The 25,590-nt window shown below is 47.1% G+C and overlaps 1 protein-coding gene across 2 annotated transcripts in view; it reads left to right on the top strand.

Annotated features, from left to right (window-relative positions):
- LOC123755771 (uncharacterized) overlaps positions 1-25,590 on the top strand; it is a gene marked incomplete at its 3' end in the record, with an annotated part of 249,077 nt that overhangs the window by 10,973 nt on the left and 212,514 nt on the right. For both annotated transcript variants that reach the window (XM_069300074.1, XM_069300075.1), the window contains 1 exon segment: positions 22,909-23,029. In XM_069300074.1, coding sequence (XP_069156175.1) covers positions 22,916-23,029 — 114 coding nt within the window.

Here is a 25,590-nt window from a genome sequence, read left to right on the forward strand (position 1 = left end):
TAGGTTTAACAGGTTGACACTTTACTGGTTTGAAAAGATCGAGCGTCGGTTAACACTTGAATGTTAATTACATTAGCATGATTTGTGTTAACGCTGCTTGAAGCGTTCCGTAGCCAGGTTCAGGGAGTGCTGCAACAGCTACAAGAAGGTTGAGGCACTAGGCTAAATCTTTGAGAGCGTGCAGGATGGCGCGGGTGGACACACACAGTATGGAGGGACGCCAGGAGAGGCACGCGTGAGAATGGTGAACTCTCCACCGGAGTTATCTTGAGGTTATCTTATGATTTCGGGGCTTTAGTGTCCCCGCGGCCCGGTCCTTGACCAGGCCTCCACCCCCAGGAAGCAGCCCGTGACAGCTGACTAACTCCCAGGTACCTATTTACTGCTAGGTAACAGGGGCATAGGGTGAAAGAAACTCTGCCCATTGTCTGATATAATGAAAGGTGTTTTGCAGGCGTCCTACTGTAGGCGTTAGCAAGTTATTACATTTTAATTACCATGTAATAGTCGCCTGCTTGAGCTATTAAAATCACCGGAGATTGCTCCAAATAGCAGTTATGTTCCAGAAAAGGGTGGCAGTTGCCAGAACATGTTATCCAAAAGTGCCAGAGTTTTGCTTGCACGCGCAGTTGCTCGCCCATAATACTGGGATTTACCAGTAACGGCCGCTCAGTAACTTAATACTTATAAACCCAATGGAACCCTCGGTTAATAATGTAAACCCATCCACCAATAATGACAGTACTTGCAACAACAATGGCTGCAACGTGCGGTAATGGACCCCTTGCCTCACCCCCCCTCAAAAGTTCGTTTTCTACAAGTTATGGTCATTCTAAAAAAAAAACTTGGGTAGGTTAGATAAGGTTGTAAAGTTAATGTTTATATAATCAATCGTAGCCTAATAAGCGCACTCTTAGGCTTCATTCACTACTCTACTGATGTATTGTATTAGACCTAACAGTTTAGGTACAGCTGTTGCCTCTGTTGCCTTCTTGTTCTCTACACTTGTAATAGTACAAGATGGCCAGGGACCATTACCCAGGGGGAGAGAGACCAGGGGTATTTCCCCATGGGGGGAGAGGTGGTGACTGGGGGGCCATCCACCAGGGTGGGGGGGGGGGTCCTGTGCTTGGGGACACCGCCTCTCTGGGATAACATAAGACAAACGTTCTGGGGATTTCATGGCTTTATTTGCCTTGAATGTGATAAATCTTAAGAGTGTTTTTTGAAAAGTTAATCATTCGGCCAAATAGGGCCAAGGTGTATGATGATAAACTAGGGGTGGAGGGAGGGAGGGAAGGTAGGAAAGTGTGAGGGAGAGGAATATAAGGGGAGATGATTGAGGAAAGTGTGTGTGGAGGAAGATGGACGAGGAAACAGAGGCAGGATAACCATTTGTAATATTTTAGTATAGAATGTTTCGGTCAAATATGTTGACATGTACTCAAGTTGTTCAAATATTGTTTGAACATCTTTATTAAATTATATAGAGCACAGTTGTCATATATACATTATTTTAGAAAGGAAACGCAACTTAACACACAGTTGATACCATTCTCAGAAAACGCAAGTGTTATGAACCATTAACTCCAAATGTTACTTTATCCTGACTGTCAAAAACTATAATATTTTCATGCCTGCCTATCCTCACACTGTAACCTCGTGCCTGCCTGCCTATCCTCGCACTGTAACCTGGTGCCTGCCTGCCTATCCTCACACTGTAACCTCGTGCCTGCCTGCCTATCCTCGCACTGTAACCTCGTGCCTGCCTGCCTATCCTCACACTGTAACCTCGTGCCTGCCTGCCTGCCTATCCTCACACTGTAACCTCGTGCCTGCCTGCCTGCCTATCCTCACACTGTAACCTCGTGCCTGCCTGCCTATCCTCACACTGTAACCTCGTGCCTGCCTGCCTATCCTCACACTGTAACCTGGTGCCTGCCTGCCTATCCTCACACTGTAACCTGGTGCCTGCCTGCCTATCCTCACACTGTAACCTGGTGCCTGCCTGCCTATCCTCACACTGTAACCTCGTGCCTGCCTGCCTATCCTCACACTGTAACCTCGTGCCTGCCTGCCTATCCTCCCACAAAAAAATGTAATCAAAGTGGCATAATTATTGCATTCTTAATTTTTCTGCAGTATTAGAAGCCTGACATTTATATATACACTGGCTACCTGGCCCCCAACAGAGTGAAATATAATAATAATAATTATTATTATTATTATTATTATTATTGTAAGTTTTACATTGACAATCGACTTGAGAATGGTCCAGGACGGACCGAAACGTCGTCGTCCCTTCAATTTCTAGTGTGTGGTCTGGTCAACATACTTCAGCCACGTTATTGTGACTCATCGCCTGCATAAGTTTTACATCATTAAATTCGGAGAGCCTATAAACGCTCTCTAAAGAAGAGAAAAGAAAAAGTGTTTTAAAAGAAACGCTACAACCCGGAACCATGAACCTGTTCCAAGCCCAATTATGCACGTTTTGTTCCAGTTAATTGCAACACATGTCGGCCTTTCAGAGTTGTCTAACTCGTCCTGAACGTGCAGCACCGAGTCTTCTGTCGACACAGACATAGTGGTATGATCTCCATAGCCAGCCACAGGATGTGTCATAGCTTCATGAAGGGGGTGGAACAATTAAGTTAGCGTGTATCTAGTACACGGGTTCTTGAAAGATAAGATAGAATCATAAAAGGGAACATCCCTGGCGTGCAGACCGTTCAGTTGAAAAATGCTTACTCAAAACCCCAAACATAAACGCTGCTCCGACACCATAAAATAATATTTCTGTTAAATTCAACATTTCGCTTGCATGAGAAGATAACATTTGCAGTAAAACCGACGGGTTGTTCCCGAGATTACCCTTAACATTACCTACCACCTTCTTGGCTTGAATGTTGAAAATCGCCACTTTCAGGGCTTGTGGCAATACCCGGCAAGTGCTGCTCTACTGTGGTGGGTGTAAAATACCCGGCAAGACTTGGCTCACTCCTCGACATTGGCGGCCGGCGGGCTGCGTGTCGTGGCCGGTTATAACCGGCTCATCATATCTGTTGCCGGGTCAGTAGGGACGTTCTTGTGCCCCATCTATCACCAAAACATTCACTCTTGGAGTCATCGGTGTGTGGGGCGTTGGAAGGGGGAAGGGTAGGGAACTATCATGAGAAAACACCAAGCCATCGCGACTATTATTTGGGATGGAACGGGAGGGAGGAATAGTGCCAAACCACTCGGATGGTTGGGGGATTGAACGCCGACCTGCATGACGCGAGAAACTCGCTGTACCGTCCAGCCCAAGTGATCTGGAGGGACATGGCAAATGCAGCGCTTCGGCAGCGAGTGAATATTTGCCTCGTAGGCTATTGCTGTCAGTATGTTGGCAGCTGTTGGTGAACGTTATAGGCTAGAGATTAAGCAAAAAAAAAAAAAAAAAAAAAAGCCTCAAATAATTCTGGCGAAACTGGTATTGCCATGTTGGTGTATTCATGGACATACACATACTAGCCGCAAAAAGACCTGATTTACATCTGTTTGGAGGTTTGCCGTGTCCGCTATGTTGTCTACTCTCAAAGATCCTAGTGACATCTGCAAAGGAGGATACAATACTATAGATTGTGTCCTTGTCTATGTCCGATATGAGGATGAGAAAAAGTACTGGAGCAAGCACAGTACCCTGAGGCACTGAGCTCTTCACGGTTGATGGTTCGGATTTTATTTTGTTGACTATTACACATTGGGTTCTGTTAGCCAGGAAATTGTAGATCCATCTACCTATTTTTCCGGTAATACTTTTGAACGCATTTTGTGTGCAATGACACCATGGTCACATTTGTCGAAGGCTTTTGTGGAATCTGTGTAAATTACATTAGCATTTTGCTTGTCTTCCATGGCATCTAATGCCATGTCATAGTGGTCCAGCAACTGTGACAGGCAAGAGCGCCCTGTTCTGAAACCATGTTGTCCGGGGTTATGGAGATGCTGTGATTCCATGTATTTTGTGATCTTACTTCTTAGCACTCTCTCAAAGATTTGTACGATGTGTGATGTTAGTGCTATCGGTCTGTAATTTTTTGCCTCTGCCTAATTTCCTCCTCTATGAAGTGGTGCTATCTCTGCTGTTTTTAGTATGTCAGAGATAACGCCAGTATCTAGGCTTTGTCTCTAAAGAATGTGAAGGGCCTGTGATTATGGTTTTATACAATTCTTGATGAATATGGAGTTCCAAGAGTCGGGGCCTGGTGCAGAGTGCATAGACATACTTTCTATGGCTACTTCAAAATCCAGTGAGGATAGGGTGACATCTGATATATGTTGATGTTGGTATCATATCCATGAAAAATTAATTTGGGTTATCAATCTCCAGTGTGTTTAGTGGCTCGCTGAAAACTGAGTCGTATTGATTTCTCGGTATTTAGCTCATTTCTTTGTTGTCATCGGTGAAAGTCAAATCTCCCTTGCGCAGGGGCCCGATGGTAGAAGTAGTTTTTGATCTTGATTTTGCATAGAGAGAAATCTGAAATATTTTTTCTATTTCATTGATCGCCTGTTACTCTTTTTGCCTCTCCTGGATTTTATATGATTCTTTTAGCTTTTACATGCTGATGATCCTTGTAGCATTTACCTGGTTGATACCTGGTTGATACCTGGTTGATACCTGGTTGATGGGTTCTGGGAGTTCTTCTACTCCCCAAGCCCGGCCCGAGGCCAGGCTTGACTTGTGAGAGTTTGGTCCACCAGGCTGTTGCTTGGAGCGGCCCGCAGGCCCACATACCCACCACAGCCCGGTTGGTCCGGCACTCCTTGGAGGAATAAATCTAGTTTCCTCTTGAAAATCACTATGTGATTTACCACTATGTGACCGGCAAGCACGCCCACGCCCACTCTATCAGCAGGCATAGCCTTACAATCTCACTATCTGATATATACGCATTGACCTCCTCCTTCACTCTCTTATATAATGTAGGTGGGTGAGAGGTGACCCCACCTCTTGCGTGCCAAGTAATACCCCACCGCGGGAACCCTCAACTCCTCCCTTAACACCACTTAACCTCGTGTACACCACTTGGATACATGACAACGTGACTGGGACTACGACCTCTCTCATCTCCTGTCTGATACTGGAAGATAACACACACACAACATCCCTCGTGATCGGGTTGATAAAAGCACAACCTACTCTCACTCCACAGATCCTGGGCATGAGTTGCAATGTGCTACAATGGGAATATATAAACCCACTGCCATTGTGTATACAATATGGAGTAGCGTGGATAATTCCCCCATGCACTCCACAACCCTTCATGTTGGACTTCAAGGGAGCCGGTCGGCCGAGCGGACAGCACGCGGGACTTGTGATCCTGTGGTCTTGGGTTCGATCCCAGGCGCCGGCGAGAAACAATGGGCAGAGTTTCTTTCACCCTATGCCCCTGTTACCTAGCAGTAAAATAGGTACCTGGGTGTTAGTCAGCTGTCACGGGCTGCTTCCTGGGGGTGGAGGCCTGGTCGAGGACCGGGCCGCGGGGACACTAAAAAAGCCCCGAAATCATCTCAAGATAACCTCAAGATGACACAATTATGTTCCCAGTTTTAAAGTGTGCCTTAGTGTTCATTCTTAAGAGTTTTGTGAAGCGTCGTACAGTAGTTTGGCGATAACTTATCTTTTATAGATAATAATGCATTTCAGAAGCAAAGTTGCCTACTCACTATGAACTTAAATAAGGACTATGTTTAGGTTCAAATATAGCGGGAGATGATTTTAGATCCAAGGCGTCTGGTAAACTACAGGGCAGTAGATCTTCACACAAGATAGTTGTGATCTGTAAAAGAAATGGTGAATATAGCGTAGAGTTGCGGACGATGAGTCGCAACACTTGATAATTTACGGGCTACTCATGCCTGTGCCACCTCATGCCTGTGCCACCTCATGCAAGTGCCACCTCATGCAAGTGCCACTTCATGCAAGTGCCACTTCATTCCTGTGCCACCTCATGCAAGTGCCACTTCATGCCTGTGCTACCTCATGCAAGTGCCACCTCATGCCTGTGCCACCTCATGCCTGTGCCACCTCATGCCCGTGCCACCTCATGCCCGTGCCACCTCTTTGTGGCATAATATCTATCAATAATCAATCAATTGACTTCACACAGTTACAGCCCGTCTCCTGTGCCAGGTAAGTCCACTACGGGCTCACCATAGCCCGTGCTACTTGAAACTTTTTGTTCCCAGTTGCTGAATCTTAAACAACAACAACAATGGACATCATAATGGTCCAGGACGGACGGAAACTTGCTAGTTTATTGTTTGTGATGTGTGGTTTGTATATGCTAGCGTACAGTTGTTGGTTATGGTAAACTACTTCACGCCATCATGAGAGATGAGTATTATATTAGGATGTATAAACCGAGGTTGATGTCGCAGTGTACGTAATTGTTGCATGTCGGTCAAGTACATGATGGTGGTGCCTGGTAGAGCTGTCACGTCCGTGGACGATACTGTTACGTGACCAAGTATAACCAATGGAAGGATGTCTGTGACGTAACTCACAGGGCGAGAGGCCCTGTGACTGGGCTGGTGTATGTCACGTGTGTGATGACCAGGAGTGAGGCTGCTCGTACCCTTCGTCCACCCTTCCTCTCTCTCCACCACCATGCATGGAACTGAACCAAATTTTGATCTTCGGCGATCTGGCAAACTGGAGTTACCACAGGATACACTTCTAAGCGGCTACGCAAGTACTTACGAACCTATACATCTTTCCTCAGTCTTTGACGGGTTTGAGCTTCTAAGCACAAGGAGGCTGTTCATAACAATAACACCAGTTTATTGAGAAGTTTCATGCTTGTAAACTGTTTAATAAATGTAACCAAAGCCGTCAAAGATTGGGAAAAGATGTACACGTTCGTAAGTACTTGCGTAACTGCTTCGTGAATCTGGCCCCTGGTTATAGTAAGATTGTGGTGCAAGACTGTGTGGGGGTGTATGTGGGGGTGTATGTGGGGGTGTATGTGGGGGTGTATGTGGGGGTGTATGTGGGGGTGTATGTGGGGGTGTATGTGGGGGTGTATGTGGGGGTGTATGTGGGGGTGTATGTGGGTGTGGGGGTGGGTGTGTGGGTGTGTGTGTGGGTGTGTGTGTGGGTGTGTGTGTGGGTGTGTGTGTGGGTGTGTGTGTGGGTGTGTGTGTGGGTGTGTGTGTGGGTGTGTGTGTGGGTGTGTGTGTGGGTGTGTGTGTGGGTGTGTGTGTGGGTGTGTGTGTGGGTGTGTGTGTGGGTGTGTGTGTGGGTGTGTGTGTGGGTGTGTGTGTGGGTGTGTGTGTGGGTGTGTGTGTGGGTGTGTGTGTGGGTGTGTGTGTGGGTGGGTGTGTGGGTGGGTGTGTGGGTGGGTGTGTGGGTGGGTGTGTGTGTGGGTGTGTGGGTGGGTGTGTGGGTGGGTGTGTGGGTGGGTGTGTGGGTGGGTGTGTGGGTGGGTGTGTGGGTGGGTGTGTGGGTGGGTGTGTGGGTGGGTGGGTGGGTGGGTGGGTGGGTGGGTGTGTGGGTGGGTGTGTGGGTGTGTGGGTGTGTGGGTGTGGGTGTGTGGGTGTGGGTGTGTGGGTGTGTGTGTGTGGGTGTGTGGGTGTGTGTGGTGTGTGTGTGTTACGCCATGTGACAAGGGGTTACTGCTGGGTGTCACGTGTCAACGACCCGTTGCTTGTAATGGGTGGATATCGGCAGCAAGTAGTTATCCATTACCTGGAGGAAGGAGGGAATTATCAGGGGAAAGCGCCGAGCCATTACGACTATATAGCACTGGGAAGGGATCAGGATAAGGATTAAGGATGGGACGGGGGGGGGGGGGAAGAAATAGTGCCCAACCACTTGGACGGTCGGGGATTGAACGCCGACCTGCATGAAGCGGTGTCGCATGAAGCGACACCGTCGCTCTACCGTCCAGCCCAAGTGGTTGGTTGGGTCATTACCTGGAGGAGCGACTTGGATAATATGCAGTGTTATGCGTTCTCCTCATCCGTCATGGGAGAGCTGAGCCGAGTGGTTGTCGTCGGTGTTGTGGTAGGTGAAGCCCAACCGTTTCTGCTGCTCAACCATTGTTCTAACAATAGAAAATGTTGAGACTGTAGCTTAGCGCCGATCGCTTGAGTCTGCGGCAGGCGCGCACATTGTTTGGAGCTGCGGTGCGCGCACTGGGCGGCCACGCCTCTTCAATCTAACCCGTTCTTTCATCTAGTCGCATTTTTCCCGAATTCGACCAATATGTTAAAAATGCTACGTATCCCGGTCAAGTGAAAGCACCGTAAAACTGACGTTTTCCATGTGGGGTTGCTTGGGTTCGTACGTTTCCGATTAGGCAAAACAGATGCATTTTTGACCAAACCACACACTAGAAGGTGAAGGGACGACGACGTTTCGGTCCGTCCTGGACCATTCTAAAGTCGATTGTCGACTTGAGGACCATTCACAATCGACTTGAGAATGGTCCAGGACGGATCGAAACGTCGTCGTCCCTTCACCTTGTAGTGTGTGGTCTGGTCAACATACTTTAGCCACGTTATTGTGACTCATCGCCTGCAGTTGCATTTTTACACGGTGGCCAAACTAGAACACGGGGCAAGAGGGTAAAGCAACTCTGGAGTGGTTGATTAGGAGCCCTAGAGGTCAGTGACACAATACTGCGGGTGATAAGTGGCTATCTGGAGGTTTGGTCAACATGTCTCTCATACACACACACACACACATGTGACCGACATATTGGTAGCAGCGACGACTCCCACAGACTAATGCCGCAGTAAACCCACGTCGCCACTCCGGCATGTCGCAAAATACCAACGGCTTCACACATGCCGTCAAGTACTAGTGCTACATCTGCCCCCTCTCACTACTCCTCCTCCTCACATCTTTCTCTCTCACTCCTCTTCACATCTTTCCCTTACTCGTCTTCACCTAACAGTGTGTGTGGCGCCAGGCCAAGGATGGCCCGCTCTTCAATACTCCCCGGTCTTCGTGTATACTTGGATAAATTCAAATTACTACGGGCTCACCATAGCCCGTGCTACTTGGAACTCTTTGTTGCAGGTAGCGAATCTTCCCTGGCTGGTAATGGCTCTCAGAGATTCTACTCACTCACCATGTACTTGCTTGGCGTTAATGTGACACAACACACACCAATATCAATACACATCTTGTGGTCCTCTGCATTAAAACTTTCTCGTATACACAATCTGAGGAATGTTTTTAAATTTTGTATAGTTCACAACCCGTTGGTGCAGTAAAACCAAGATTTATTTTGAGATATTTATTAACATATTACAATGCTTATTTAGTAAATTGAACATCAACCCAATTGGGTTGATGTTCAACCCAATTGGGTTGATAATATAGTTGGGTTAATGTGCAGTGTTCCAACACTGAGAACTGCCAACACTTCCACAAGAGGTGTGAGCTGGGTGAGTATTGCTTGAGCTTGGCTGCTTGATCCACTCCATAATTCAGGGAGGTATTAGCAAGAGCAGCAATGGTGTCACTGCCAACGGTGAAGTAGAGAGTACCGGTGTAAAGAGTACCCAGTATTGTTGGTGCTACTAAGACGTTCTCGGGTACTTACGTGGGGTTAAGTACATCTTGGTTAAGATTAAAGGTATGAGAGTGATTGCAATTGTCTAGATTAGGTAGCCATTATACGATAGCCCGCCGCCGCCTCGATTAATTAGCCCTATGTTTTATTTATGTGCATCGGCAGTACAATTTTTCTGATTGAATTAGATAAATTCGTCAAGAGTAGTTAACAGATGGAATTATGCAGTGATGTGGTGGAGGCTGACTCCATACACAGTTTCAATTATAGTTATGATAGTACAGTAGGCTCAAGAATCTGTACACCAGATGATTGACAGTTGAGAGGCGGGACGAGAGAGCCAGAGCTCGACCCCCGCAAGCAGAACTAGGCGAGTACACACCTGGTGTCCGTCGTGGAGGGTACACACTGGCCTGTACCCGAGTACGGCCCGTCACCACCACCGGGGATCACGGGGGGGTACACACTGGCCTGTACCCGAGTACGGCCCGTCACCACCACCGGGGATCACGGGGGGGTACACACTGGCCTGTACCCGAGTACGGCCCGTCACCACCACCGGGGATCACGGGGGGGGGGGGTAAGACTGGGATAGTAGAGCACAGCACTAAGCCAGTGTGACTACAGGCACAGGATAGGAGCCGGCAATGGTATCCAGACACTAAGACCATAGAGGATCGGACGCGGGCCTTGCAAGAAGCGGGTCCGTGATCCCACCCGACCAGTCCACATCCCTCAATGTTACATTACCGTCCTGTGGCACTGAGTAATATTTAAATAAACTGAACATTTACCGAATAATAGATAAATTGCGATGATCCACTTTAGCAAAGTGATGTTCTTTCTAAAACAAAAACTCAGCAGACTGGCCGTCTGTAACTTGTTTGTTTTGGAAGGTTGCCAAGTTGAGGAGGAGCGTGGTAGTGGGCCAGGCTCCTGTAGTGGGCCAGAGCACTAATCTCTCTAGACTAGGTCAGTTCCGCGCCAGAACTTGTCTTCTGAATAACACCAAGACGCTCAGCTGCTACACTTGCCACCCACCCCGCATCTTGGCGGTGTATCATCCTATCTTGAATCTTATTTTGTGTTTAAATTGGCAATTTAATATTTATCAATAAGTTGTTTTCTAGAGACACAGATTTTGTCTTTGAAGTTATCATGGATTGGTTCAGCGGGCTCCCGAGGGCCCGCGATCTGTTAATGTCTCTTGGGTGGTTGACAGTCTGGTCAACCAGGCTGTTAGACGCCTCTGCACGCAGCCTCAAAGTCAGTCATTACCAGAGTGCACAAACAGGAATGTCCTTCCTGTTAAAAAGAAAACAAAAAGAAAAAAGTCCCTAGCCGAATCAGCTTATCGTCTCAAGTTGCCACAACGGACAGAAAATGGTGCACTACAACGCCCGAACCTAACCGAGCGACCCACGCACAGAAAACGTGGTTGTCTGTAAGCCGCTATGATTTATGGTAGATCTTATGTTGTTCTTTGGGGATGTTGACATCAAAATGCCATGTAATATTTGAAAGTACGGCTTGGCTAGTTACGGTCTAGTATGGGGAGCCGGTCGGCCGAGCGGACAGCACGCTGGACTTGTGATCCTGGGTTCGATCCCAGGCGAAGGCGAGAAACATTGGGCAGAGTTTCTTTCACCCTATGCCCCTGTTACCTAGCAGTAAAATAGGTACCTGGGTGTTAGTCAGCTGTCACGGGCTGCTTCCTGGGGGTGGAGGCCTGGTCGAGGACCGGGCCGCGGGGACACTGAAAATCCCCGAAATCATCTCAAGATAACCTCAAGATAACGGTTCCTGGGACAAGCTTGGGGTGGATGGGAGTGTGGATGACCTGGAGCGGTGTCTGGGCTCGCTCCCCGCCGGTAGTAAAACTTGTACCACGAAAGTAATTACTGGTAGGCGGCGCGGATGGTCAACTATTGGAATGTACGTGAATGGTTGGAAATCCGACATATCAAACTAGAGAGAAGTGACTTTGATCGATGAAAGATTAAGCCACCCGAGAGGTGGCACGGGCAAGAATAGCCCGTAAGAAGCGACTTTGATTGGTGAAGTTTAAGCCACTCAAGAAGTGACTGTAAAAGCACCAGGTGTACATAGCTAGATAGCTTTCGCACCTCGCCTCCCCAACCCTCCTCACTTTGCCATGATTTCGGGGCACAACGTCCCCGCGGCCCGGTCCTTAACCAGACCTCATGGTTGCTGGACTGCTCAACCAAGCTGTTGGACGCGGCTGCTCGTAGCCTGACGTATGAATCACAGCCTGGTTGATCAGGTATCCTTTCGAGGTGTGGCACGGGCAAGAATAGCCCGTAGAATACGTTTTATCTTGAACACTGTGATGGGTCGGCCAGTTATGCCCCTTATGTGTAGTGGAAGCGTCAGGTCCCAAATATGTACAGTAAAATGACTACTGGAATAAGAGATATGGCAGGAAGTGCAGAATAGAACCACTGAAGAGTACAGGTGTCATATTCACACTTATGAACACCAGGGGTCAGAGGCTCCTCGACTTAAACAAAAGTATAATAAATATTGCCAGAGCAAAAGTTTTTTTCTACCACAGACGTGGCCAGTCATTTACAATGCTAACCAGCATATATACATTTTCTTGTCCTCCATGGAAAGGGTTAGAGATGTGTTAAATATATAGTTCAATGATTTATTGAACAATCAACCACAGAAGGTGATTGTAGTGCTATTAAAATGCTTATCTAACCTACAGATTTACGTATGTTCTACATAGTGTTCGATGTGTCTTTTTACATAGCGTCTTTAATGTGCGTTTACAAAGGTGAAATGTAATTTTGACCAGCTTTCACGTACCCTGTATACAAATACACATACATATATATATACACATACCTACACATATCCACATATATATATACATACACCTATGTATCTCCTACTTTGACAGGGTAAGATACCTTCTATAGAAACTTGTGTGTTATTAAACACTTAACCACTGAAGATAAGTAAGATGCGTTTACAAGCTCAGGTTATAGGTACATACATTGTATAATAGATATATGGCATATTGTTTAGGTACAATACATTGTTTAATAGATGTACCCAAGATTGACTATGGTTATCTTGAGATGATTTCGGGGCTTTAGTGTCCCCGCGGCCCGGTCCTCGACCAGGCCTCCACCCCCAGGAAGCAGCCCGTGACAGCTGACTAACACCCAGGTACCTATTTACTGCTAGGTAACAGGGGCATTCAGGGTGAAAGAAACTTTTTGCCCATTTGTTTCTGCCTCGTGCGGGAATCGAACCCGCGCCACAGAATTAAGAGTCCTGCGCGCTATCCACCAGGCTATGAGGCCCCTGCGCCTCGATACAAGTCCATGTAATACAAGTCCAATATATCATTGTTCTAGTATTCATATAGTATTTACAGAGTTCAGCATATCTCAGCCCAAGAGGGTGAAAGTCAGTCAATATGGGACATTCTACAATATAATGTTCAAGGGAGTGTGTGTTTTCTTTCACAAAGTTGACACATTCTGTAATCGACATTTGGGTTTTGAGCTGCCAGATACGTCTATATTCCAGACGTATTCTGGCCACTATAACATCACAACCTGCTTGATGGGGTTCTGGGAGTTCTTCTACTCCCCAAGCCCGGCCCGAGGCCAGGCTTGACTTGTGAGAGTTTGGTCCACCAGGCTGTTGCTTGGAGCGGCCCGCAGGCCCACATACCCACCACAGGTCGGCTGATCCGGAACTTCTCTTAGAAAACAGTCCAGTTTTCTCTTGAAGATGTCCACGGTTGTTCCGGCAATATTTCTTATAGTCGCTGGGAGGGTGTTGAACAACCGCGGACCTCTGATGTTTATACAGTGTTCTGATTGTGCCTATGGCACCTCTGCTCTTCACTGGTTCAATCTTGCATTTTCTTCCATATCGTTCACTCCAGTACGTTGTTATTTTACTGTGTAGATTTGGTACTTGGTCCTCCAGTATCTTCCATGTGTATATTATTTGGTATCTCTCTCGTCTCCTTTCTAGTGAGTACATTTGGAGGCAATGTATTGCCTCACATTGCCCAGTTCTTGCTCATTAGTCCCATATATGAATGTCTCCTCACGATATTTATCATAATGAATAATTGTCCAATCCAATCTCGCTTGTTCATTTTTTTTTAGAACTAATACGAGTATTGATGCTATTTGTTGAGTTGTTATGAGTGGTAGTTTTCAAGGGGCATATTGGACAAATTCCTGAAGGAAGTGCTAGATCAGGATGGTTGCGGTGGAGATGCGTGCCGCTGCAAGCAACAGCCTGACGGAGCAGGTTATCACCAGACAAGATTAAGCCACCCAGGTTGTCACCCAAGGCCAGGCTTGTGGGCAGAACGCCGCAGGTCACAAACCACAGTCAAGGCGTGTTGATTAATAATATCCGAGCTTCAAGTGCTCCTCAAATATTATCATTCGCAAAAATGACAAAATATATCGGTGTGTCTGGACTCGTCCGGTTGAAGGTGGTGGGTGTTATCAGGACTGACTATAGCAGGCAGGTAACTGGAGACATTCACGTGTCGTAGTGTGAGCAATGAGGCTGTCCAGACACATTCTTATTACGTAATGTAAAGAATAACAAATATATATATATAGGGGGGGGGGACCACCTCTGGTGCAATTGTAGGGACCCACAGCCTCAAAGGCGGGAACACAGAGCATTCAGAGAAAATCTTGCCATTTAACTCTGAATACGTATGAGTGTTCGCTTCTCCTACCACCCCTCCCTCCTTTTTTATGTTGTACACTATTATACAAGGTTATATAGTTACATATGATTGTTTACAAAAAGAGAACATTAAGAGAAAATAAGGGGAAGTGTGTGTATGTATATAATATATATAAAATATATATATTATAATAATAATATATAATATAGGGGGTACCACCTCCTAGTTGCGTGTGTAGGGAGCTTCTACCACAAAGACGACGATATGCAGCCTCCGGGGAGCCTTGTAGGACCCCCGCCTTCACCCACATATCGTCTTCTACCACTCCCCCTATATTGTGGTGGTGTATCTTTATTTAAAATTTCATTACGCTAATAGGGTTTCAACATTGGTTACAGGCAGGGTACAAGGCACAGGTTGTCGAGCTCCTCCAGCTCCTCAGATGGCGGGCAGGAACCATGGATGCAGTGAGCATTTCCTCTCTGTATCGCCACAATAAGGCGCTGAAAGAGGAAACTGGCGGCTCTAGGGTCTATAGTTGTTTCAATTAGCTTAGAACCCAGCTCCTTGAAAAGCTAGCAGCACTTTTACCCCAGGCACCAAGTGTCTCTGAAGCAATGGGGACAGAATTGTAGTGGCGATCAAAAGATCTGTATTTACGAGACTTGGCTGCTTCCCGGTGATTGGCAGAACTACCTGGCTGTGCAACACTGAAGTCAACATAGGTGTTGGCCAAAGTTGAAATGCAAGTGTAGTCCCACAACAACTGTGTACCATTCTTCCAGGGGTTCATGATCCCGTCTGCGTGACCGACAGGTTCGTCAGAGTTGTGGGGCATTAGGTAACGAGGTTCTCTCTCTGCTGGACAACCGGCTGTGGTAAGGTTCCTCTTAATGATGCCATTAACCTCACTGTGTCTTGCATGACATCATCCTGTGCTTTGGCAGAGAAGGTTTGTCAGATGCCACCGAAGAGGACAGGAACGCTGGTACAACAATTTGTGTTGCTGTGCGAACGCCGAGGCCCCCAAGTCTGACAAGGAAAGCTTGTTTCCACTGTGAGTCGCTGAGAGAGAGGCTGAGGGCCTTTTCTAACGTTGATTTTGGTATTCTATCAGCTGGGAAGACAATTATTTTTCAAATTTTTGGCCAAAAACATAGTATTAAGTACAATTATTCTTTCCTAAATAGAAGGTAATGTTAGTTCCTTTCTCATGTTGACGGAGCGTCGTGATGAATGTGGCCACGAGGAAGGCTTACAAACTGGTGTGTGTGGTTCTCGTGCTCCTGGCCACCAACCCTCGCGCTACACGCTGGCTCCGACACACTGCGGCCCCAGCATGGAGTCCATATCTAGTCAAGCATAAGACTAAACTGGAAAAGGTTCAAAGGTTTGCCACCAGACTAGTACCCGAGCTGAGAGGTATGAGCTACGAGGAGCCTACGGGAATTGAACCTCACTTCGTTGGAAGACAGAAGAGTTAGGGGGGGGACATGATCACCACATTCAAGATTCTCAAGGGAATCAACAGGCTATTTAACACAAGGGGAACACGCACTAGGGGACATAGGTGGAAACTGAGTGCCCAAATGAGCCACAGAGATATTAGAAAGAACTTTTTTAGTGTCAGAGTGGTTGACAAATGGAATGCATTAGGAAGCAATGTGGTGGAGGCTGACTCCATACACAGTTTCAAGTGTAGATATGATAGAGCCCAATAGGCTCAGGAACCTGTACACCTGTTGATTGACGGTTGAGAGGCGGGACCAAAGAGCCAGAGCTCAACCCCCACAAGCACAACTAGGTGAGTACACTCTACAATTCAAGGACCTGGGTTCGACTCCCGGTCGAGGCAGAAACAATTAGGTAGTCTATCTTTTGCTTCTGTTGACCCAGCAGTAAATAGGTACCTGGGAGTTAGTCAGCTCTTGCGTACTTCATCATGGGGATGCATGTGTTTGAGATAAAAAAATATATAGCAGTAGGTATGATAGGAAAAAATAGGTCGGGAGCCAGTACATTAAACAACCGAGAGTGTGAAAGGCGGGGGTCCAAGCGCTAAGTCCAACAGGCACAAATATGTAAGTACATTACAAGAGGGGCACTGTATGCAGGCGATGAGTCACAATAACGTGGCTGACGTATGTTGACCAGACCACACACTAGAAGGTGAAGGGACGACTACGACGTTTCTGTCCGTCCTGGACTATTCTCAAGTCGATGGATAAAGGTGCACTGTAGATCACATCACCGTAGAGGCACCGGTCTCTGACAGACTGACTACGACGCCTTTACCCACTGGAATGTGTTTAACCCGCGCCTCCAGCCTCTGCTACACGCGTCTGGAGGTGCAGAGGTGGCGGGAGTGTGGTGGCACAGTGTGGCCACCTGTAGGGGCGCCACCACTGCCCTCTGCTGAGCGCCCACCGCTACACGGTATGAAGCGTCGTTTATGGCGTCCACCATGTGGGTTGTTGACTGCTAATGACACCTGCCTGTACACGGCTTGTGCAACACACTAGGATAGCAGTCGTGCTAATTTCGTCATTAATTGTTCTTGCACATAGATGCAAATTTGTTTCTCAAGGTCAAACACCTGACTACACCTGTTGTTTTTGGTACACAACAGTTCTGTTGTACCTGAGAGAAGCCGTGGACAATAAAGTCCACTTGACTAACACGTAACAGACTCTCCGTTATAGTTATTATAGGTAAGGCTGTGTTCCCTGGCTTACTGACCAGCCATTGGAGGTAGGATGATATCCTTCGAGGAAATGGACCACTAAGCGTAATTCTGTAACTTTTAGTTCTGTAACTTCTAGTGCTCCTGGAATAAGAGTTTTGGACAGGATATCCTGGGGCGGGGGAACAGTGGTGACGTGACAAGTCAGAGGCGCGTGAGGGAGTGTTGGGCAAAGTGTCCCATCAGAGTTCAGAGAACACACTCACCCACTTGTGTCAACACACATTCAAGTCCCTGATGTTGTCCCGTCTTGAGTATTGCTCAGTACTCACTTCCCGTGTCAGAGCGGGGGAGAGCTCTGAATTAGAGGGAATACATAGAACACATACGGCACGCATAGACACGATAAAACGTCAAAATTATTGAGACAGTCTCAAAGCTCTCGAAATGTACTCTCTGGAAAGGAGACGAAAAAGGTATCAAATAATATATACATGGAAGATACTGTAGGGCCAGGTCCCAAAATTGGGCAGTAGAATAACAACATACTGGAGCGAAAGTTTAGTTAATTTATTATGCAACCCATACCCATCCTGTGTAGTTGTGGACGGTAGTGGAAAGGGTTAGAGGCACATAATGGGTTCAGGGACTGAACCAGACAATTCATTTAACTAAAAAATTACAATCTTGATGAGCTAGTTATAAAATTCAATGCGAAAGGTACAGAAGGAAATGCAGAACAGAACCAGTGAGGAGTAGAGGTGCCATAGGCATAATCAGAGAACACAGAACATCAGAGGTCCACAACTGTTCAACACCCTCCCAGCAAGCATTAGAAATATTGCTGGAACAAAGGTGGATGTCTTCAAGAGGCACTTAGATAAGTTCTTGTAAGAAGTGCCGGACCAATTAGGCTGGAGTGGGTATGTGGGCCTGCGGGCCGCTAGAAGCAACAGCCTGTTGGACCAAGTTATCACAAGTCGAGCATGGCCCCGGAGGGTAGACCAACCCCCAGAACCATCTCCAGGTATGCTCCTAATAGAACGTCGCAGTCTGACGCTCAGTTTACTCAATACCATAAATTGTCGTACTAGAATATGGTAACGGCTCGCGAAATCGACAATGTCCCGTTTTCTGTTTTGGGTCCTGTGGTAGGTTAGAATAAGGGTTAAAGTACGACAGTTTCTTGACGTTGAGAAACCTTAAGAGGACGGACTGTTTCATAACTGGAGGTGTCTCGCTCCCCGCCTCTACTGCCAGTACTGCAGACTGTCAACGTCGCCAAGAAACCCTTACCTAACCTTGTCTAGGCTTGACTACGCACCAACGCTTAGGTATATAAAATATTTATATTTGAAGACAAAACTGTTATTTCACACACTGGAAACCTATTCCTGTCAGTGTTGCCAGACGGGTCATATATTGGTACATAATTTGTGGGAGTGTGGTGGCATCATAGTCTTGGAGAGGAGGATGGTGAGGGGGAAGTCCTTAGCGTGTGTGCAGGCGATGAGTCACAATAACGTGAGGAGGATGGTGAGGGAGAAGTCCTTAGCGTGTGTGCAGGCGATGAGTCACAATAACGTGGCTAAAGTATGTTGACCAGACTACACACTAGAAGGTGAAGGGACGACGACGTTTCGATCCGTCCTGGACCATTCTAAAGTCGAATGAGAATGGTCCAGGACGGACCAAAACGTCGTCGTCCCTTCACCTTGTAGTGTGTAGCTTGTGTGACTATAAAGCACCAGGAAGGAATATGAGCACCATGAGCTGGGATATGAGTGCAGCCCAACCGCTTTGACCATCAGTGGATGACCGACGACCCAGGAAGGACTACGACCGTCCCTCTCCCCCTCAGTGGTCGTGGACAGGAGGATAGGCTACCACATCCTGGCGCCCCGGTCACATCTCCTCATTCACCACAACCCTAAGCAATAATGTTAAAGCTGTACGAATAATTAAATAAACGAACTAATAAGGTATATATATTTTTGTATTGCTTACAAAAGGTCTGGGTATGGATTTTATTGGAGGAGGAGGAGGAGGGTGGGGGGGGGGGGGAGTTGTGTGCTAACATGGGTCCCAGAAGCCAGCGTGCTAACACTAATGTGCTTGTATCCAAGTTTACCTTCGGCTCATAATGTTTTGCTAGCATATACGAGGCTCGGTATATATTGGTATATATTCGGGGTAGTATATGTTGGTATATATTTCGTATAAGCACGTATTTTATTAATGCTTTCAGTAAATGGTATCGACTAACCACAATTATAGAAGACAACATATCGGGTACTTGTAGTTGTGCCATAGTGTAGTTCTTACCAAGTTGTTTAACATGTATTGATGTATTTTGTATTTAGCAGCACTTAACCTTGCCATGGTTCCGGTCTATGATCAGGCCTCCTGGTTGATAGGTCTGGTCAACCAGGCTGTTGGACGCGGCTCCTCTCAAACTAAGGTATGAATCACAGCCCGGTTGATCAGGTATTCTTCAGAGGTGTTTATCAAGTTCTCCGTTGAACATTGTGAGAGGCCGGCCTGTTATACCTCTTGTACTCACCTAATTGTACTCACCTAATTGTGCTTGCGGGGGTTGAGCTCTGGCTCTTTGGTCCCGCCTCTCAACCGTCAATCAACTGGTTCTTGTGTGGTGGCAGTGTTGAAAAGTCTTGGGTATTTGATGTTAATAGACTTGTCTCTTTCCATGCAAGTAATGCAACTGCTCTTCAACGGGATTGTTTTGTACACACTACCATAACCTTCTCGTCTCTACTTAAGACGATTAGCATTATAATTTTTTACTTAAATTCATCTAAAAATTTCAATGGTGTACGTAGATATATTTTTGACGAGCTAATATACCAATTTGTTTGGGCAATAGTGGCGGCCATTTTGGAAGTAATTTTTATGCACAATTCAAGTTTTATGACTATAAATTTGTTTGGGGATTTGCTTTCGAGCTGTGGAACTTGTTCTCGAGCCGAGGCTAATATTGGAAACGTACCCACAGAGCCACGGGTAATACTAACCTATGTGTGTTGATTAACTCGGGTTAGTATTAACTAACCAACATTAGTTCCGGGAATTAATGTCCCCACGGCCCGGTCTCTTGACAGGCCTTCTGGTTCCTTTTTCAACCAGGGTGTTAGATGCCACGCCTTGTAGTCTGGCGTATGAATCACTGTCTGGCTGATCAGGTATTTGTAACGTTCTCTTCTGGACACCGTGAGAGGCCGGCCAGTTTTACCTCTTATGTATAGAGGGAGTGTGTGTGTGTGTGTGTGTGTGTGTGTGTGTGTGTGTGTGTGTGTGTGTGGGGAACAGTCTTGGACCTTCATGTTGATAGAATAGTCTCTGCGTACGTATTGCACCTCTGCTATTAACAGGGGTATTTTGCACTTCCTGCCGTGCCTCCTGGTTTCATGTCAAGTTGTGTGCACGCGCGCGCAGAGTTGGAACAGTCCCAATTAATTTTTGCAAGTGTAAACTGTTGTGTACATCTCTCGCCTGCGTCATACAGAATTCAGTTTGAGAAATTTAAATGTTCCTAATAATTTAGATGATTTATTGAATGCATTCGCGCAATAAAATACCTCTGCACGCTCTCCAGGTCAGTAATTTCTCCAGCTTTGAATGGGGCTGTTAGTGTGAATCACAGATCTTGTGTCTGAGCCAAGGTGACGGATGTTCATTTGATGAGTAATTAATGTTTGAAAATGTGTGGTTGAAAATTAGTTTTGTTACACACCAAACTCCAAGTCCGGGCTTGGGGAGAAGAAGAACTCTCACAACCCCATCTAGGTGCAAGCGTTTCCGTGTCCATTGACGAGAGCTGCACAAGCTTCCCTCAATCATGGCGGGTTTCTGTATTTTCTAAACAGTTTACGATCTCTGGAGCGCTACGAGGTCGTATTTGACCCCCCAGGTAACCATACTTATCGGCAAGCTCCTAGCGGTATGAATCTCAAATTAATAAGGCCAAACAAAACTGCGATATGGGTGGTTACTTAAATGGTTAAGTATAAGGTAAATGGTTACTTATCTTAAGTGGATATATCTTATCTATTACTTATCTTAAGTCAGTTAAGTGGACACTTAAGCCTTTTGCTGATTGGACACAAAATTAACTTGGATATCAGTTACATGTTTATTAAATGGTCTTACATTCTACATTAACATTGAAGCCAGCGAGTAAGAATAAGTAGGTGTGGTATGTTTCCCTCCATTGTTGTGAACCCGCGTGTGTCCGCTTAATGTGTCCTGGCGCTAGTCACTTGGCCCGCACCCTTCCTGGCTCCACCCCAACACCTCTTACTCTACTCTGTGTGTCCTCATCAAGTTGTAGCATTTATATATATATGTGTGTGTGTGTGTGTGTGTGTGTGTGTGTGTGTGTGTGTGTGTGTGTGTGTGTGTGTGTGTGTGTGTGTGTGTGTGTGTGTGTGTGTGTGTGTGTATATATATATATATATATATATATATATATATATATATATATATATATATATATATATATATATATATATATATATATATATATATATATATATATATATATATATATATATATATATATATATATATATATATATATATATATATATAAACAAACTGAAAACTCACACTCCAGAAGTGACTCTAACCCATACTACCAGGAGCACTCTGCTGGCGTACATGATCCCTTAACCGCTCGACCAACACGACCGGACAAAAGAGGATGGTAGCCGAGGGTATTTCCATCCCCCCGCCGGCACTCGGTTCGTAATCATAGGCATGGTATTTTATCAAATCACCTCATTCTTTGGGGCATATGTGAGGAACACAAATGCGAACACGTCTGAATGGTCCCCAGGACTATATGCAACTGAAAACTCACACGCCAGAAGTGACTCGAACCAATACTGCCTGGAGCACTCTGCTGGCGTACAGGATCCCTTAACCGCTCGTGTTGGTCGAGCGGTTAAGGGGTTTCAGTAACAACTCCACGTTAACCACACGCCTTATTTCACACTTGACTATTCAAGACTATGAAGGTAGCCTGGGGTAGGGGGGGTGTTTTATAAATGCTAATATTTCTTAAAGCATTTAACTTAGGCCTGTCCTGACCAGCCTAGGTATGTCCTGTATGCCTACAAATTTGGGTGAGGCAAGGCTCAAGCCTCTTTCCTCTAACATTGGACAGACAGAGATATTTTAGACTTCATGACGATCGCTTTGGGGAGGGGGGGGGGAGGGTAAACACTTTATTTTAAAGCATTTAACTTAACTTTAAAGCATCTAACCCGACCAACCTATGTCCGTCGTGTACCCAGACCATTCCCCCTGCAAATTTCAGAGTGCAAACTCAAGCTTCTGGCCTCCAACTTTGGATTAAGACTCAGGTGCAGACAGTGTGTGTGTGTTATTTATACAGAATGGTTATTGCAATACTTGGGCCAGGTTGGAGGTGTTGCTTAAGGTGTGGTGAAGGTTGTGCTCGGTGTACTGTAGTGCATTATTGATGTAACTGTAGCCTCTCCCATGCTGGCCCGTGTGATATTGCCGTGGTACCGTTTTTATCAATACCTCCTGCCAACCGGTGCTATCCTGGTTTGACCAGTTCACTATTCTGGCCGAAACTCCGGTGCAACATTCCTTTAGGTTATTACGTGTAAATTACCGCCTTTCTGACGAGGGTGCTCATTTTAGACCACAAATTTAGACTGGTTTCATGAGGCAAGGCCACTGTGGGCTAGTGTATGATACGGGCTTATGCTTTGTCTGTTGATGGGTGTGTTGGACGCCATGGGTGTGTTGAGTGACGTGTTTGTGTCTTGTGTTGGACGCCATGGGTGTGTTGAGTGACGTGTTTGTGTCTTGTGTTGGACGCCATGGGTGTTGAGTGACGTGTTTGTGTCTTGTGTTGCACGCCATGGGTGTTGAGTGACGTGTTTGTGTTTCAGGTGCAGGATGGTGGAGACGTGGGAGTACCCGCCGGCCCAGGGCCTCTACGACCCGGCCAATGAGAAAGCTGCCTGCGGCGTCGGTTTTGTCGTCAACATCGATGGCGTCGCCTCTGCTAAGGTAAGGAGGCTCCCAATATCTCGTTCTCCTTTGAACGCCTTCCAACTTTTGGTAACATCGTCATTTTCTTTATGTATCCAAGAGATTGGCAACCTTTGTGACCGTTTATTTTATTAAACACTTGTAGCTTTTGAAAATACCACAGCACAATTAGGCTACAGGATAATAGAGCAAACTAGCATTGGTGACGACGTAAGAAATCCCCTTTCCAGCAGTTATGGGTCCCATCCAACTGTACAGTGTCCACCTGTCCTCGGGGGGGGGGGGGGGGGGGGGTTCTACCCTGGTGGTAACCATGTTAAAACCTGCCCCCCCCCCCCCCCCGCCTGATAATTCCTTCCTTCTTAGATATGGTTAGATTATTCAGTACTCAACCACAGGATGTGATTAATGGCCGGCTGCAAAGACCTAGTGCATTTCTAACCAGATATTACATTTACAAATACTTGTATACACACAAACATGTACACCTACATATATGGAAAATTATAACCCACTAATTTGAAACACGAGGAAACGTAGACTATATATTTCGATCCCAACCCGGAGTACTCTTGGGCAGCTTAAGTTGTCCCCGGGCTGGGGGGTCCAGGGGTCTCCCCGGGTTGGGGGTCCTGGGGGGTCCCCCCGGGTTGGGGGTCCTGGGGGGTCCCCCCGGGTTGGGGGTCCTGGGGGGTCCCCCCGGGTTGGGGGTCCTGGGGGGTCCCCCCGGGTTGGGGGTCCTGGGGGGTCCCCCCGGGCTGGGGGTCCTGGGGGGTCCCCCCGGGCTGGGGGTCCTGGGGGGTCCCCCCGGGCTGGGGGTCCTGGGGGGTCCCCCCGGGCTGGGGGTCGAGGGGGTCCCCTTGGGCTGGGGGTCCAGGGGGTCCCCCCAGGTTGGGGGTCCAGGGGGTCCCCCGGGCTGGGGGTCCAGGGGGTCCCCCGGGCTGGGGGTCCAGGGGGTTCCCCCGGGCTGGGGGTCCAGGGGGTCCCCCCGGGCTGGGGGTCCAGGGGGTCCCCCCGGGCTGGGGGTCCAGGGGGTCCCCCGGGCTGGGGGGTCCAGGGGTCCCGGGCTGGGGTCTTGATACAGTCTACCTTTCCTCGTGTTTTCAAAACATTAGGTTATTATTTGTATTGATTATTGCACTTCATTCTCACCTACTTGTATACACACTCCTGCTGTTAGTGGGAAATGTTAGAGGCACATAATGGACTCGGGAACAAGACCCAAACATTTAGTTAATAGTTTCGGCTTTGATGAGATAATTGCATAGTTTAAGATGTCCATTAATAGTGAGGACATCTTGGCAGACTAACGACACCGTCACAGGGCACAACCAGTTCTTCTCTCAGAAGGAAGACAACGTGTGAAGGATCTGGCAACAGTGTGAGACAACTCGGTGCTCACTGAGCATAACACTGCAACGTTGCAGCAGTCACGGCCACAATTCATCAAACATTTACACTTCTACTTGCGAAACCTGTACATCTTTTCTCAATCACGGCTGCTTTGTTTATGCTGATTAAGCGGTTTATGAGCTTCCAAGCACTACGAGGTCAGTTATAAAAAGCTTGGGTTGTGAAGTGAACAGTTTAATAAGTGTGAAGAAAGTGGCCAAGATAGTGTTTCACCACACACGCGCGTGGTGACACACCACCATAATCTGGGCCATCTACAGTGTACAGGAAGTGTTGGGTGATCTTATCTCAAGATGACCAAACACTTCCTGTACACTGTAGTCGGCAGATTAGAGAGTTAACACCTAACATATACATGGACGACTCGGGTTCCCAAATGAGCACAGCAAAATAAACCTGTTGAAGGATATAGTTGAAATAAGTTTATTGAGGTAAAATACACACAAAGGGATGAGGTAGCTCAAGCTATTCTCACCCCATAGGATATAGTTAGGATAAGGTTATATTGATGCACTTGAAGCGTCGAGATGCCGTAGGTGACACTCCCAGAACATTATGAACATCACAGGGCCACAACTTGACAACCCCCCCCCCTCCCGTAGTGTAAGAACTATAACCAGAGCACAAGTGGAGCACAAGTGGAGCACAAGTGGAGGTGTTCCAAAAGACAGTTGGACAAGTTCCTGCATGAAGTGCCGGATCAACCAGGTTGTCATGGGAGTGTGTGGACCTGCGGGCCGCCTTCAGCAATAACCAATAACTTGCTTGAGGCGGGTAAAGTTCTCAAAAGACAAGCCTCCCCCTCCCCCCCCCCCCCCCCAAAAAAGGGCTTTAGCAAAAAAAAAAAACTCACACCCTTGCCTTGAGGTGTTACTGTGAGGGGCTTCCGGGGCTTAGCGTCCCCGCGGCCCGGTCCTCGACCAGGCCTCCTGGGTGCTGAGCTGATCAACCAGGCTGTTGGACGCGGCTGCTCGCAGCCTGACGTACGAGTCACAGCCTGGTTGACGAGGTATCCTTTGGAGGGGTTTATCCAGTTCTATCTTGAACACTGTGAGGGGTCGGCCAGTTATGTCCCTTATGTGTAGTGGAAGCGTGTTGAACAGTCTCGGACCTCTGATGTTGATAGTTCTCTCTGAGTACCTGTTGCACCTCTGCTCTTCAACGGG

This window comes from Procambarus clarkii, chromosome 43 (assembly GCF_040958095.1).
Source record: "Procambarus clarkii isolate CNS0578487 chromosome 43, FALCON_Pclarkii_2.0, whole genome shotgun sequence".
NCBI classification, from domain to species: domain Eukaryota; kingdom Metazoa; phylum Arthropoda; class Malacostraca; order Decapoda; family Cambaridae; genus Procambarus; species Procambarus clarkii.